Source organism: Macaca mulatta, chromosome 13, assembly GCF_049350105.2.
Source record: "Macaca mulatta isolate MMU2019108-1 chromosome 13, T2T-MMU8v2.0, whole genome shotgun sequence".
NCBI classification, from domain to species: Eukaryota; Metazoa; Chordata; class Mammalia; order Primates; family Cercopithecidae; genus Macaca; species Macaca mulatta.
In genome coordinates, this window is record NC_133418.1 from 109,724,823 (window position 1) to 109,740,642 (window position 15,820).

At 37.3% G+C, this 15,820-nt stretch overlaps 1 protein-coding gene across 2 annotated transcripts in view; it reads left to right on the forward strand.

Moving 5' to 3' along the window:
• The window catches only part of NBAS (NBAS subunit of NRZ tethering complex), a 390,381-nt gene that overhangs the window by 334,068 nt on the left and 40,493 nt on the right, over positions 1-15,820 (forward strand). For both annotated transcript variants that reach the window (XM_015111744.3, XM_077960110.1), the window contains exon 48: positions 4,567-4,762. In XM_015111744.3, coding sequence (XP_014967230.3) covers positions 4,567-4,762 — 196 coding nt within the window. The remainder of the gene's footprint in view (positions 1-4,566; positions 4,763-15,820) is intronic.

Here is a 15,820-nt window from a genome sequence, read left to right on the forward strand (position 1 = left end):
AATGTCAAATGTGTGTGTTTTGCTTGCTTGAATGTAGTCTTGCTTTCTTGCATTCTCATATAAGAATATTTTATTTTGATTAGTGCATCAAGATTTATAAAATGCTTTTATAGTTACCATCTCCTTTAATGTGCCTTAACCATTTGAATTTAAGTTTGGGTTATCTTTGTATGTGTATGCCATGCAGAACCTGAAAACTCTCTGACCGAGGATTCGCTTATTTTGTGCTTAAAAATCTGTCTTCTTGCTTTGATTCAATCATTTCCTTTGTTTGCTTGACATTTCCCTTCCATTCCTTTGTACATTTGTGAATGTCCTTCCATGCCACATTACATAATAGGGAAATGCCAGGTGAACACTCATGCCACCTCAGAGTAACACAGTCTCAAAGTAGTCATTCAGTGAACATAGTTTTGTTGTCACTGTCGCTGCTGTTGTTCTTTTCTGTTAATAGAGCTGTGTATGTATTGCACATGACTTCTTTGGACCAAAACTGATTCTGTGTGTGTTTCCTTTATCATCTAATTTTTAAAAATAGTGTACTAAATTATTGTTTGCAGTATAATGTCCCATCCCCAATCCTCATTATAGGGAAAAAGGTGGAAACAATTCCCTACGTGTTTGTAGTGAAACTATGAGAGATTTTCTCTTTTTTATCTATTTTATGACTTTTTTTTTTTTTTTTTTTTTTGAGACGGAGTCTTGCTCTGTCACCAGGCTGGAGTGCAGTGGCGCGATCTCGGCTCACTGCAACCTCTGACTCCCTGGTTCAAGCAAATCTCCTGCCTCAGCCTCCCGAGTAGCTGGGATTACAGGCATGTGCCACCACACCCAGCTAATTTTTGTATTTTTAGTAGAGACGGGGTTTCACCATGTTGGCCAGGATGGTCTCGATCTCCAGACCTCGTGTTCTGCCGGCCTCAGCCTCCCAAAGTGTATTTTATGACTTTTTAAAATCATTTGTATTACCCTTATAATGAAGTAAATATGTTTTGAAATAATGATGTTCTTTTTTAATTTTTAAGCTCATTAAATCCTCTCCTTGCTTTCGTAAAAGATGAGAAATGGAATCACTTTCCTTCTTCCTATTCTAGTTTTTACATTATGAAAGTTATAATTGCTATTTTTTACCTGTTTATCTTGAAAAATTTAAAACCCTCAGAAAAATTACACAGATTAAAAAAAAATACCGACATGCTCTTCCCCTTGATTTGCCAGTTAACATTTTATCATGGTTCTTCCTCTCTGTTTCCCTATGCATATGTTTGTGTGTATCTGTTTTTATATTTGCTGAACCATGAGAGTGACTATGAATTTTAAGAACTCAATTTGAAATCAAAATGTAAGCAATTTTGAAGCTAAAATCTTCAGGAGATAGTGTCTAGTCAATGTCCTTGGAAGCTTTTTCTAAAGAGCTGCCTTTCATTTCCGTGTAGTTTTGTTGAGCACCAGTAATAGTGAAGCACATCTACGACATGGTTCTTCTGGAACACAATACTTCTATTTTAGGAAGGACTTCTCCTAATTTTATTATATGTTTGAACTATCAACACAAAATGAGAGCATGTTCCTCTAAACTGTCAAATGTTATTAGCCGCACAGTAAGTTCTAATGTAAAAGGAACTAATTTGATTTAATAACTTGACAAATGTTAGAGTAATAATCCTTCTCTATCTCATCATAGCTGAGTAATTTTAATCCACTGCCACACTGTTCTGGAATATGCCCGTTTGGTTCAGTAGCATTGTGTAGTAATTGACAAGGCAGTCAGATAGTCCAAGTTGAAATATTCGTGCCACTACTTACTGTGTGACCTTGGACAAATTATTTTGATCTTTTTTAAAATTTTAATATCATTCAGTTCAAAATGCCGTGGTCAGATTCTTAAATCTGAGATTGTTACCTCATCTACAAATTGGAGATGATAACAGTATACAAGAAAAGGATAGTTATGATGAGTGATATAATTGACGGTACATAGTAAACCTTCAGAAGTTATTATTAATACTGTTTTCATTCTTATTCACCGTATTGGGGGCTTTGGTTATTATTATAACTTCCAGCTTGTCTTCATGACAACAGCTTCCTCACATTCTAGCTTTTCCTAGTTATCTCTTCTTGGCACTTGGGTGAAAGGGCAAAAAAAATCAACTTCATTTTATGTGAAACTGTTAGGACTTATAATCAGAAATGGACTTTAAATTACTTTCTTCCTGAATTAGACAGCTTCAAGTCTTCATCACAAGTGCCTTAGTCTGCCCCAGCCCATACATTTTTCTAATCAATAACATGATTTTGATGTTTCACTGCTCACAAATCGTCTATCATTCCCATTTCATGCAAAAAAGATCAGATGTCCTTAATAATAATGGTTGCTTTTAATTGAAGCACTTAGTTATATGCCAGACATTGTATTACATGCCTTGCATTTATTATTTTATGTTTCTGTTTAATTTCTCAACAACCCCATGAGGAAGGTGTTGTTATCCATCTCCAATATACGAATAAGGAAACTGAGGCTCTGATCTATTGAGTGACTTCTTGGTCAAAGTAACATTGTCAGGAAGTGGCAAATGTGGGCACTGAGTCTGGGCCTAACACCTCCAGAGCCTGTGCTGTCAAAGAGTTAAACTGCACCGCCTTTTCAGCCTTGTTTTCAGTCTCTTGGTTACCTAGGTGAGAAAGCCTATCCTTCCTTAGCTCGCTCTCCTCTAATTTACCACCCACACATCTGTGCTTTAATCTCTCCCGGAACATTCTTTGTCCTTTGAAATCTTTTGCTGTTTTTTTCTTGCTGTTCTCTGTCTGGATTATATTTTCCCACACTTCCATTTATATACATTCTAATTATCCTTTGTGCTCCTGTTCAGATGCCATGTCCTCTCTGAAGCCTTTCCTGGTTCTATTCACTCTTCATCCAGAAGAGTTGTTCACATTTATATTAGTAATTTGGATAATAGTCACTTGTAAAGTCTTGCTGTTCCATGGTATTATTATTTCTTTGAAGGCAGAGACCATATAATTTTTATCTCTGTATCATTAAGCACAAACTATAGCGCTTTGATGATGCTGATAATTATGGTGATGATCGTTATTATGACAATGATGGTTACTATTTATTAAGTACTTCCTCTGTGCCACATAATTTGCTAGGTGCTTTGTATATGTTATCTTGGTTTCACAGACTCCGGGTGACACACTCTTGGGACCTTTATCCGTGTCACTATAACCTGGGAAGGATAATATTCGTGATTTTATCTAGAGTTCTTAGGAAAGTCTGCAGCCAGGATTCAATTAGGTCCATCAGATTTTTTTTTTAATGGTCTTTGCATTACACTCATTACACTGTACTGTCTGTTTACTTTGCAAAAAGTTCACCAGAAATAGGTGTAGTATTCTATTTTTGCACCTGAATTGTTTCCATTTCTGATAAATATTTAAAAGTCTTATAGGTAAAATTAACAACCGAGTTGCTGAATTTACGAAATTCTTAAACCAATTATCCACAAAATTTTGTAGTTTCATTTATTCTTAAATACAAATAATTCTTTTAAATTGCCATAAGATCATATTTGACAAGTATATGAAATAATACATACTGAAAGACATACTCAGTGGCATTGCAGAATTTTATTCTTCTCAGACGTTAAAAAAAAAAAAAAAAAAAAAAGGCTTGTAATCTTATTAGGGCATGGAATTTGATTTAAGTTAGACCGGGACTCAGTCTAGGTGATTTATAGCTAAAAGCCTTATAAGGATCTGGCTACAACAAAACCTGTATAATTCAGTGCTTTAGCATGGGATCTCCAGGCCCATGTGGGAGTGAGTCTTCTCTATGGATAACCCCTTAAGAGTTATGGATAAATAATCCATTGACATAATCAAATAAGATATTCATTTGGGGTTACAAGAAAAGAGATTCCAGTAGTAGATGGAATGTTGTACAAACTTTGTTGTCCCCTTTTCTGAATCATTTTAAACTTCACAGTCCTATAATAACCAAGCATTCATACTTCACTTTTAGAGTAGTATAAAATTTGATCCTCTAATGGCATATTGAAATTCTAATCATCTGGGGAAAATGGTAGAAAGAACTGGAGCTTTGGGGTCATACAACACTACTATACATTTGTGTGAGTATGTTATATCACTTCCCTGAATTTTGTTGGTTCAGCTGTAAAGAGTAACTTACGATACCTACTTTGCTTAATTATTGTCAACGAGTAATCAGATATATAAAATTACTACAATGCAGCCTTGCACTATTGGTATCACTAACAGAAATAAGCCTTACTACTTACTAAATTTTGAAACAAACTAGCCAAGGATATTTATCTGCTTTATATAACTCATTTTAATATGATACTGTTTAAAAATTACATTCATTTTACATAGGTTTTAAATACCTGCTGTAAGCCATTTAAAAACCAAAATTTTTCCTTTCAAGAGGAAAAAAATGAAGTCATCCAACAAATAAGTGTTAGGTCAGTGACCACATTTGATTACTGGAAGGGGGAAAATAAAAGGCTTAGGAGTTTACAGATACCTCTGGATTTTGCCCTGCAGTGAGGAGCTGGTTTCCCCTGAGGACCTGCTGGAGTGGCTGCGGCCTTTCTGTGCTGATGACGCCTGGCCGGTGCGGCCCCGCATTCACGTGCTACAGATTTTGGGGCAATCATTTCACCTGACTGAGGAGGACAGCAAGCTCCTCGTCTTCTTTAGAACTGAAGCCATTCTCAAAGCCTCCTGGCCCCAGAAACAGGTAAGGGAGTGTCTGAATGATTATTTTTCTTACTAACAATAATTAGGCCAGATGCGGTTGCTCATGCCTGTCATCCCAGCATTTTGGGAGGCCAAGGTAGGAGGATCACCTGAGGCCAGGAGTTCAAGACCAGCCTGGCCCACGTGACGAAACCCCATCTCTACTAAAACTACAAAAATTAGTCGGGCGTGGTGGCACGTACCTGTAGTCCTAGCTACTCGGGAGGCTGAGGCAGGAGAATCACTTAAACCTGGGAGGCAGAGATTGCAATGGGCAAGATCGCACCACTGCACTCCAGCCTGGGCAACAGAGTGAGACTCCATCTCAAAAGGAAAAAAAAAACAATAATTGGAGGTCAGTTCTTCATTTCTTTAAACAGCTGTCAACTGGATAATCTTGGTAATGCAGACTTTCCAATATATTTATCAGTCAGCTATTTAGTAGTTGAATATGTGCAACAAAGTTAATTTTTATTTTTCCATATGCTTGAACATGCGTATGCATGGTAGATTACATGTAGAAACACGTGTACATTATTTTTCTCTTAATAGGAGATAGGATGGTTCACAGTATCAGTTAATTATGGTGGCTTACTCTTGCCCAGGAAAAATGCAGATCTGAATGGAAATATGGTGAACAGTTTAGCTAATTCATTTCCTTCGTGCTTTGCCCAGGTACTAAAATGCTGTCCCTTCTCCCTATATTTAGAAGGACGTAATGTAGCAGAGACACAAGATCTTAGTTTCTTCATACTGTACTTCAAGACTCACTCAATCCATCTTCTCTCTAGAACCTTCTCTAACCATTGCAAGCTTAATGGAACCTTGAATTCCATATATTTGAGCCTTAATTATTTATAATTATTATCATTATTAATTACTGTTAAAAGTTTTGTTTTCCCACCACCATGAAAACTGAAGCCCGTGGCCGGGCGCGGTGGCTCAAGCCTGTAATCCCAGCACTTTGGGAGGCCGAGAGGGGCGGATCACGAGGTCAGGAGATTGAGACCATCCTGGCTAACCCAGTGAAACCCTGTCTCTACTAAAAAAAAAAATACAAAAAACTAGCCGGGCGAGATGGCGGGCGCCTGTAGTCCCAGCTACTCGGGAGGCTGAGGCAGGAGAATGGCGTGAACCCGGGAGGCGGAGCTTGCGGTGAGCTGAGATGTGGCCACTGCACTCCAGCCTGGGCGACAGAGCGAGACTCCGTCTCAAAAAAAAAAAAAAAGAAAAGAAAACTGAAGCCCTAGAGGATATATTTACCATCTTTTGACCCTAAGTATCCTGTGCACATACTCAGAGTTTGAATCCTTATTGATTGAATAAATAAGAATACTAATTCCTAAATCAAAGAAATATGGTGGCTGTTGAAGTTTGGCTTAAATTCTAAATTGATGCACCCTGAGGCCATAGGGTCCAGGAGTCAGTAACCTTAATCACGTGCTTTAGCGAGCAGGGTTAGGCCATCATGTCAATAAGTGTTAGCAACTAGGACTTCCCAGATAATCCCCATTGCAAAAGAGTTTCCTAGAAGTCTAACTCCAACTCATTCTACTGTCTAATTATAAAGCAGGTTTATAATTTATATGGTTATTACCACATCCAAAGAACAATAAATTTCTTTTAAAAAATGATTCAGATTTTAAGAATATCTTGGGGCTCATCACAGAATATCTTTGTAATCATTATCAGATATAGTCTTATTTCCTCTGTGAGATGAAGAGGTCAATACTATTGTTTGCTCTTCAGAGTTAGAGAAACTGAGATTCAAAAAAGATAGACCTATCAAAGATTCTCTACTCTTGTCAAATCACTGAAGTGGATTGTAGTTAAAAAGTCATAAATGTCAGAATCATACTCTCTCTGAAGCACTGTTACCTTAACATGTTCAGTCTCAACATTTTGCCTTGTATTACTTGAGGAAGCCACTTGCCGTTTTTTTTAAAGAGCAGGCTAGGAACATGAAGGCAATAGGCCGTGAGCTCTGTTCCAGGTACGGGGCATAGAAGTTAGAGATGTACTTGTTTTCAGCAAACACGAAGGTTCATGTGGCATCCCTGGGGTAAACCCTAAAATAGGTCACATTAGTTTTGCTATGTGGAACTTTAGGTTCTGATTCTGGTCCTGAAGCAAATGAACGTGACTACAGTTATGTACTTTCCTCACACCTTCACTTTTCAAGTTCTCAACTTCAGTCAGTTTCACCTTCCTGTCAGGATAATGAGGCTGATTTCTCTGGTTAGAGCCTTGCTTTATGTTGTGTCAGATTCCTAATATTCTAAAGATACTAGGAAACAGTGTACAAGTTGGGAAAAGGGGAAAATGTCCATATTATCTGACATGTTGAAACACTAGAACATACACTTTGATATTTGAACCCGAGCTCTTCATAAATAAGTATCATTGCTATTTCTTCTTTTAAGCTTTTCTCAATGTTCTAATTACTCAAGAAACAAGTTGTAACTTTTATATGAGTTCAAGGATTTCTGAATTTTTTTGAGATTTTAGTTCCTTGATAGCTTAACTTTTTTCCAAAAGCAGAACTTAAGGAAATTTGGCTTGTAATTAAGATTTTTTTCTCAAGCACTTTTCTAAACTGACCTGACTTTATTGTTATGAGTGCAAACTATTTTGTCTCATTTGCCAAATCCGCGTGTAACTGCACTTCGCCAATATTTCTTCTGTGGTGGTGCGATCTTTTTCAGGCCCTCTAGGAAATCTCTCCTAAGAGTCTCTGAATGACTCTAATACAAGTCATCTCATATCCTCCTCATTCTTTTTATTTTCTCTCCTCTATGCTTTCCCTTTATGTAAGAGCATTTTCCCTGTTCTTGGTAGGTAATGATATGGATTTGTTAAATATTTGGTAGTACATATAAGAAAGTCACACTGGCTTAATGATGCTACTCATCTAGAGTCTTCTCCAAGAAGTAAATCAGTGAGTGTCCCCCTCCTCCTTTAGAAATTAAAAGTGTCTGTCTGGCATTACTCATGGAAATCTACTTTGAAGGACAGGTGCTTTTGATGGCAGAATATGACTTATAATTGTAAATAACCTCTCGTTACTGGGTGAATGAATGCAGAAAAATTGCGTTTAGAATGGAAACACCAACAACTTCTGGTATGTTACAAAACTATGCCCGTAGTTTAAATTGTCTCTTAAATTATTGTTTTTCAAAAATTGTGTTACCTTTCACTAGAGTAGTAGAAAGATGACGGCACTAGTGGACAGATACTTGTGTATGTGTCCATCCTCCCTCTACCACTAGTTTTATAATTTGGGGGAAGATTCTTCATCTATGTGTTTGGCTGCTCAGTATATAAAATGGAAGCTTGAACTAGAGGAGATAGAGGATATTGTGCTTCCCTCATCATTTCTCTCACATACATTAAACTCCACTCTTCATCTCCATATCCCAAATACCTAGAAGATCCCCGAGGGTTGACTGTATACGCTCTCGTTTTTTCCATTTTCTCTCTATCCCCTTCTTCATTCTCAGAGATACTTTGGGTGATATTAAGGATAGAGACGAGTTCTTACAGCATAAGGATAAGAATAGATAATGATATTGCAATGTTCAATTACCAAAAAATGTGGGACTGGTACCTTCAGTGTGGCTGCTATCTCTCTTAGGCAGACTTTGCATACTTCAGAGAGACTTGATATTTAATTATCCTCGAGGTGCCCAAAGTAGTGGCCCCACAAATCAGTGTGTTGCTGGGAAACCAGCCAGCTCCTGCAAAATTAAACACAGTCTCTGGTTCTTGCTACCTCACCGGTTCTCAGAGAGACAGTAATTTCTAGTTTTCTAATGATTAGTTAACAGAATTAAAAATTCAGAGACCCTCATTTTTGAACAGTTTGAGAGGCTTTTATTTCCATTCCAGAAATATGCCCCAGCTTGGGGTGGGAGGGAAAAAGAGAGGGACATGGGGGCAGGGGGGAGGGGATGAATGTGTTGTGTTAATCCTCGTGGTATGGCTTATCTGAGTTTTTCAGCTTTTGTAATTTTCTAGCTAACTGGTGCGTGAAAAATATGGGGCAAAATATGGTTATTTCCTTTTAAAAAATCCCATACCTTATCACCTCAAACTTTTTTCCCATTTTTATGTAAAAAAGAACATGTGGCTTAGTTTTACCTTTTAAAATTTCAATATATCTGAATTTGTGGTTGTAAGTGATCACCAGAAGAATTAGTTTGAGACAATTTCTAACCTCATTACAAATGCATGTATTTTGCCTACTTTGAAATGTGCAAGGACATATTAACCCTTCTTTTCAGAAATCAGTTTGACTGTATTTCCAAATTTTTAGTAAAATATGCCCTTCCCTCTCAGAGCTCAGAGAACAGCAACAAAAGTCCAGTATGCCAAGTTACATTTAGATCCTTACAAGTAATTTACTGTTACCTTAAATGTCTTCAAAGCCAAGACTCACTGTCATGATTTACTTAACCAAATATAGGATAATATTTGAAGTTAAAAATATATGTGCACACATCCATATCACATATCCCCAATAGCCATGAAATCACAGATTCCTAGAACTAGAAGAGACTTTCAGAAGCATCCCAGTTCAGCAGTCATATTTTACAGAAAAAGATACAGAAGTCCAGAAAGGAGTACTGCCTTCCCCATATTTTCGCTTAAATGTTTCCTTTTCTACAATGACGGTACAGCCTAAGTTAACCACCTCAGTCATGGTCTGTTTTATTGCTGTCTTAATTCTCCACAAATCACTCACCAGTGTCTGCTGACTCCTTCCTGCCTGTCCTTATGTTTGTCTATTTATTATACGAACTCTTTCTTCTTCCATTAGAATATAAATTCCATGAGAACAGGGATCTCACACTCAATAAATATTTGTTGAATAAATGAATATCAAATCTTTAAAAACTTGTCCAAGGTCACCCTTAAAATGGCAGGGCCAGGACTCCTGACTTTCAGTCTGATGTTCTTGCCATTAATGATGAAGGATTAGACCATGCTGCTTCCCCCTGATATGCAAGCAAAATGATTTGCTTGGAATAATGGGAAGATCTCCTTACAGAGTGGCCAAGCACTTTTGTTTGATTTTTATTAGCTTGCCGTAATTCGCTGACAGTGATTTCTGACCAGCCAGTTGCTTCTCATGTCACAGCACGTTTGTCCCAATATGAGCAAGAGATTTGAAATGTTAGGATATAACTCCTTGTGTCCTTTTTCCTAAAATAATTAAAGTTGACAGAGCATCCATTTTAATTGGTCCTGCAAATACTTGGAGATGTTGAGAGTTTCTCCTTATGAACAATGGGTTCTTTCCTTTCAATATTTGCCCTCTGGCCATTGGCATCATTGGGGGCAAAAGAGGGAACCCTGGATTGTGTACTATGTGCATGCTAATCTTTAAAACTGTGTTGCAAAGTGATTAACCAGCCTCTCTGTTTTAAATGAGGTCACATGACCAATTTAAGGTGATACATGGAACTCAAACCCAGTTCTGTCTGATTCTAAAACCTATATTCTTGGCCCTGTACTACACTTCTTCCTATTTGCCAGGGAAATATACAGCACTAATATTTGAATAGCCTTGGACCAAATAAAGCATAGCCTTTTCCCCTTCCCACTGTGACTTTACATGGATTAAATTTGATTAGAGATGAGAAATCAGGAGTTTGAAAGAGAATACAAAACATTGCTTTATCTTTTACATTTGTCAGTACTGTGTATGTTAACTGCTGCTTAATTCAAATATTGAAAAATGCTGTGCCTAATAACTGTTGTTTGAATAGGGCAATATATGTGAAATATTCACCAAATATTCTTCAAGCATATGTCATTTGACATGCACTGTACTACACTCTAGAGACAGAAAAATACACAAGGCAATTGGTAATAAAATGTTTGGGCTTTTTGGCCACCAGTCACTAGCTCTGTGAGCTTGGAAAAGTTAGTAAATCTCTCATAACCTCAATTTCCTTATCTAAAAAATGGAAATAATAATACAATACAATTGTTGTAAGAATTAAATAGGCTACTACCTATAAAGCTCTAATTCTGGTCCCAGTAAATGGACCTAATTGGTGAAGGACCTCTACACCAGTGGAGAACATAGATCTATCAAGAAAGAAGTAGATACCCTAAAGGGTTTAGATACTATATTGGTTTGTTCTCATGCTGCTATAAAGAGCTGCCTACAACTGGGTAGTTTATAAAGGAAAGAGGTTTAATTGACTCACAATTCTGCAGGGCTGGGGAGGCCTCAGGAAACTTATAATCATGGCAGAAGGGGAAGCAAACAGGTCCTTCTTCAGATGGCAGTAGGAAAGAGAAGAATGAGAACTGAGCGAAGGAGGAAGTCCCTATGAAACCATCAGATCTCGTGGGAACTTACTATCACGAGAATAGCATAGGGGAAACTCCCCACATGCTTCAGTTACCTCCCACCAGGTCCCTCCCACCACACGTGGGGATTATGGGAACTACAATTCAAGATGAGATTTGGGTGGGGACACAGCCAAACCGTATCAGACACTGTGATAAAAGTCTGCACAGTACACAGGGGTCAAAGGAGGGCACGCAGCCACTGTCTGGAAGCAGTGAGCAAAGGCTCACTGCTCTGAAGGGGTGATACTTAAACTGAGTTTAGCCCAGCTGATGTACGGTGTGAAGACAACAGCCACCAAGAAAAAAAAGTGGAAGGAAGCAGACCAGATCTGGGGCGAGGCACAAGTATCATGCTCAGGTTTGACTTCTGTGCTGCTCAGGCAACACAGAAAGGTGTGGCCAGGGAAGCAACATGATCAGATCTGTGTTTAGGGAGAAACCCTCTGACCTCTGCATGAACAATGGACTGGAGAGGTCTGGCTGGAGGGATGCCAGTTGGAAGACAAAAGCAGTGGTCTTATTGCCTGGACTGGCCCTGAACTTGGTACTAGCTGCGAACAAACAAGAGGGTAGAAAAGAAAGTTTAAAGCGTTAGTATCCATGGACTTGGTGTCTGCTTAGATATGGGGGCTTAGAAAAGAGCTTATTTTGCCTCTGTTTTTTGCTTAAGTTACCAGGAGGAAGTGGTGCTGCTCAACTTATTAGCACATGCAGGAGGAGAATCCGGTTTTGTGGCAAATGACACTAATTTCAGGGAAGTCATTAGTATGTTTTAATTCTGAACAATGCTTTTTGGAAGATGGAAGTGGAGATATAGGGAGGCTCTGTTTATCCCCTTCACACAAGCATCCTTTCTTCATAGCCTTACTGTGTCCTAGTTAACAGTGACCACTTCCTAGGAAGTAAACTTGAGTTTAGCAAATGTCACTGGATGAGGTCTGCTCTAACACCATCTCTGGGTACCCTTTTACTAGGCTCAGGTCAAGTCTCAGTTGTGCTTTGTAATGGGCTAATCATGTCCGAGTGCCTTCTGCTTAGAGGTGTAATGATCTCAGCAGTGATGATCTTTAGTTAACATGTTGCACAACAATATCTTCTCTTCAATCCTCCTATGGATAAGTGAGAAAAACGTCGAAGGAAAAGGAAAAAAAATTGTCAGGATAAATGAAAGTATGTGAATGTTGGGCACTGGTAGAGGAAATAGAATAACTGGGGATAACTTTTTATTTGGAAATTTGAGGTTTACAAAAAAGTTGCATAAATTATGCAAAGTATTCTGTATACTTTTTACTCAGATTCATTAAATATTAATATCTCAGATAACAAAGCTACATTCTTTCAATACTATCATCTAATTTACACATAATTCAAATACTATTCATTGTCCCACTAGTGTCTTCTTTCTGGTCCACATTTAATATAGCTTGCACGTTGCATGTCTTTATTTTTTATCTTTTTTTTAAAAATGTTTGTGGGTACATAGTAGGTGTATATATTTTTGGGTTACATGAGATATCTTGATACAGCCATGCAGTGCATAAAAATCACATCAAGATAAATGGGGCATGTATCACCTCAAGCATTTATCCTTTGAGTTATAAACAATCTAAGTTATACTTTAAGTAATTTTTATATGTACAATTAAGTTTTTTTTTACTATAGTCATCCTGTTGTGCTAGCACATAGTAAGTCTTATTTATTCTTTGTAACTCTTTTTTTTACCTATTAATCATCCACTTCCCCTGCAACCTCCTCAGCCTCTGATTACCATCCTTCTATTCTCTATCTGCATGAGTTCAATACTTTTAATATTTAGCTCCCACAAATAAGTGAAAACATGTGAAGTTTGTCTTTCTGTGCCTAGCTTATTTCGCTTACCATTATGACCTCCAGTTCCATCTGATTGTTGCAAATCTTAGGATCTCATTCTTTTATAGCTGAGTAGTACTCCATTGTGTATATGTACCACACTTTCTTTATCCATTCATCTGTTAATGGACACTTACGTAGCTTCCAAATTTTGGCTGTTGTGAACAGTGTTGCAGTAGACATGGGAGTGCAGCTATCTCTTTGATATGCTGATTTCTTTTCTTTGGGGTATATACCCAACAAAGAGATTGCTGGATCATATGGTAGCTCTATTTTTAGTTTTGTGAGGAACTTCTAAACTGTTCTCCATAGTTTTTGTACTAATTTATATTCTAACCAATAGTGCGTGAGGGTTCCTTTGTCTCCATATTCTTGCCCGCATTGGTTTTTGCCTGTCTTTTGGATATAAGCCATTTTAACTGGGGTGAGATGATATCTCATTGTAGTTTTGATTTGCATTTCTTTGATAATCAGTGTTGTTGAGCACCTTTTCATGTACCCGTTTGCCATTTATATGTCTTCTTTTGAGAAATATCTATTCAGATTTTTGCCCATTTTTTAACCAGATAATTAATTTTTTTCTATAGTTGTTTGAACTCCTTATATATTCTGGTCAGATGGGTAGTTTGCAAATATTTTTTCCCATTCTGTGGATTGTCTCTTCACTTTGTTGATTGTTTCCTTTGCTGTGCAGAAGCTTTTAACTTGATGTGATTCCATTTGTCCATTTTTTGATTTGGTTGCCTGTGCTTACTCAAGAAATCTTTGCCCAGTCATCCAGTGTCCTGGAGAGTTTCCTCAATGTTTCCTTTTACTAATTTCATTGTTTGAGGTCTTAGAGTTAAGTCTTTAATCCATTTTGATTTGATTTTTATATATGGTGAGAGATGGGGTCTAGTTTTATTCTTTTGCATATGGATATCCGGTTTTCCTAGCACCATTTATTAAAGAGGCTGTCCTTTCCCCAGTGTATGTTCTTGGCACCGTTGTCAAAAATGGGTTTACTGTAGATGCCTGGATTTATCTCTGGGTTCTCTATTCTGTTCCACTGATGTTTGTGTCTCTTTTAATGCTACTATCCTGCTATTTTGGTTACTATAGCTCCGTAGTATAATATAGAGTCAGGTAATATGACTCCTCCAGTTTTGTTATTTTTGTTCATCAGAGCTTTGGCTATTCTGGGTCTTTGCACCTTCATATAAAGTTTAGGATTGTTTTTTCTATTTATTTAAAAAATGTCATTGATATTTTGAGAGGAATTCCTTTTGAGAGGAGTTGAGTAGTAGGAACATTTTAACAGTATTTATTTATCAATGATATTTGCCTGTAGTTTTCTTTTTTTATGTGTCTTTGTCTGGGTTTAGTGTCAGGGTAATACTGGCCTTGTGGAACTAGTTTGGAAGCATTTCCTCCTCTGGAATAGTTGGAATAGGATTGGTATTCTTCTTCTTTAAATGTTTGGTAGAATTATAATACCAATCCTATCCAGTCCCAGGTTTTTCTTTACTCGGAGACTTATTATGGCTTCTGTCTCATTACTTGTTATTGATCTGTTCAGGTTTTAGATTTCTTCATGGTTCACTCTTGGTAGGTTGCATGGGTCTAGGAATTTATCCGTTTCCTCTAGATTTTCCAACTTACTGTCATATAGTTGCTTATAGCCACTAATGGTCCTTTGAGTTTCTGCAGTATTGATTGAAATGTCTCCTTTTTCATCTTTGGTTTTATTTGGGTTTTCTCTCACTTTTTGTTTTCAAGTTAATCTGTCCAAAGATTTGTTAGTTTTATCTTTAAAAAAAAACAAAACAAAAACAAAAAAAAACCCCCAATGATTTGTTTTAGTGATCTTTTACATTGTTTTCTTCATTTCCAGTTCATTTATTTCTGCTCTGATCTTTATTATATCTTTTTTCCTATTAATTTTAGATAGATTTGATTTGTTCTTGCTTTTCTAGCTCTTTAAGATGCATTGTTAGGTTATTTGAAGTTTTTTTTTCCTTTTTGATGTAGCCACTTATAGCTGTAAACTTCCTTCTTAGTCCTGCTTTTACAGTGACCTATAGGTTTTGTTATGTTATGTTTCCATTGTCATTTGTTTCAAGAAATTTTTCAGTTTCCGTCTTCATTTCTTCATTGGGCTACTGTTTGATAATATTTCCATTATTTAAATGTTTTAAGACTTGTTTTGTGACCCATCATACACTCTGTCCTTGAGAATGATCTATGTGCTGAGGAAAAGAAGTATATTCTCCAGCTGTTGGGGTAAATATTCTATAAATATCTATTCAATCCATTTGATCTATAGTACAGATTAAGTCTAATGTTTCGTTGTTGATTTTCTGTCTGGGCAATCTGTCTGATGCTGAAAGTTGGGTATTGAAGTCTCCAGCTATTATTGTTTTGGGGCCTGATATGGTTTGGCTGTGTCCCCAACCAAATCTCATCTTGTTGTGGGACGGACCCAGTGGGAGATAATTGAATCATGGGGACACTTTCCCCCATACTGTTCTCGTGGTAGTGAATAAATCTCACAAGATCTGGTCTTTTTATAAGGTGTTTCCCCTTCCACTTAGTTTTTCCTTCTTTCTTGCCTGCCGCCATGTAAGACATGCCTTTCACCTTCCACTATGATTGTGAGGCCTTCCCAACCGTGTGGAACTGAGTCCATTAAACCTCTTTTTCATTATAAATTATTCAGTCATGGGTATGTCTTTATCAGCAGAGTGAACATGAACTAATACAAGGCCTATGTCTTTCTTTAGCTCTAACAATATTTGCTTTATGTATCTGGGTGCTCCAGCATTGGGTGCATATATATTTACAA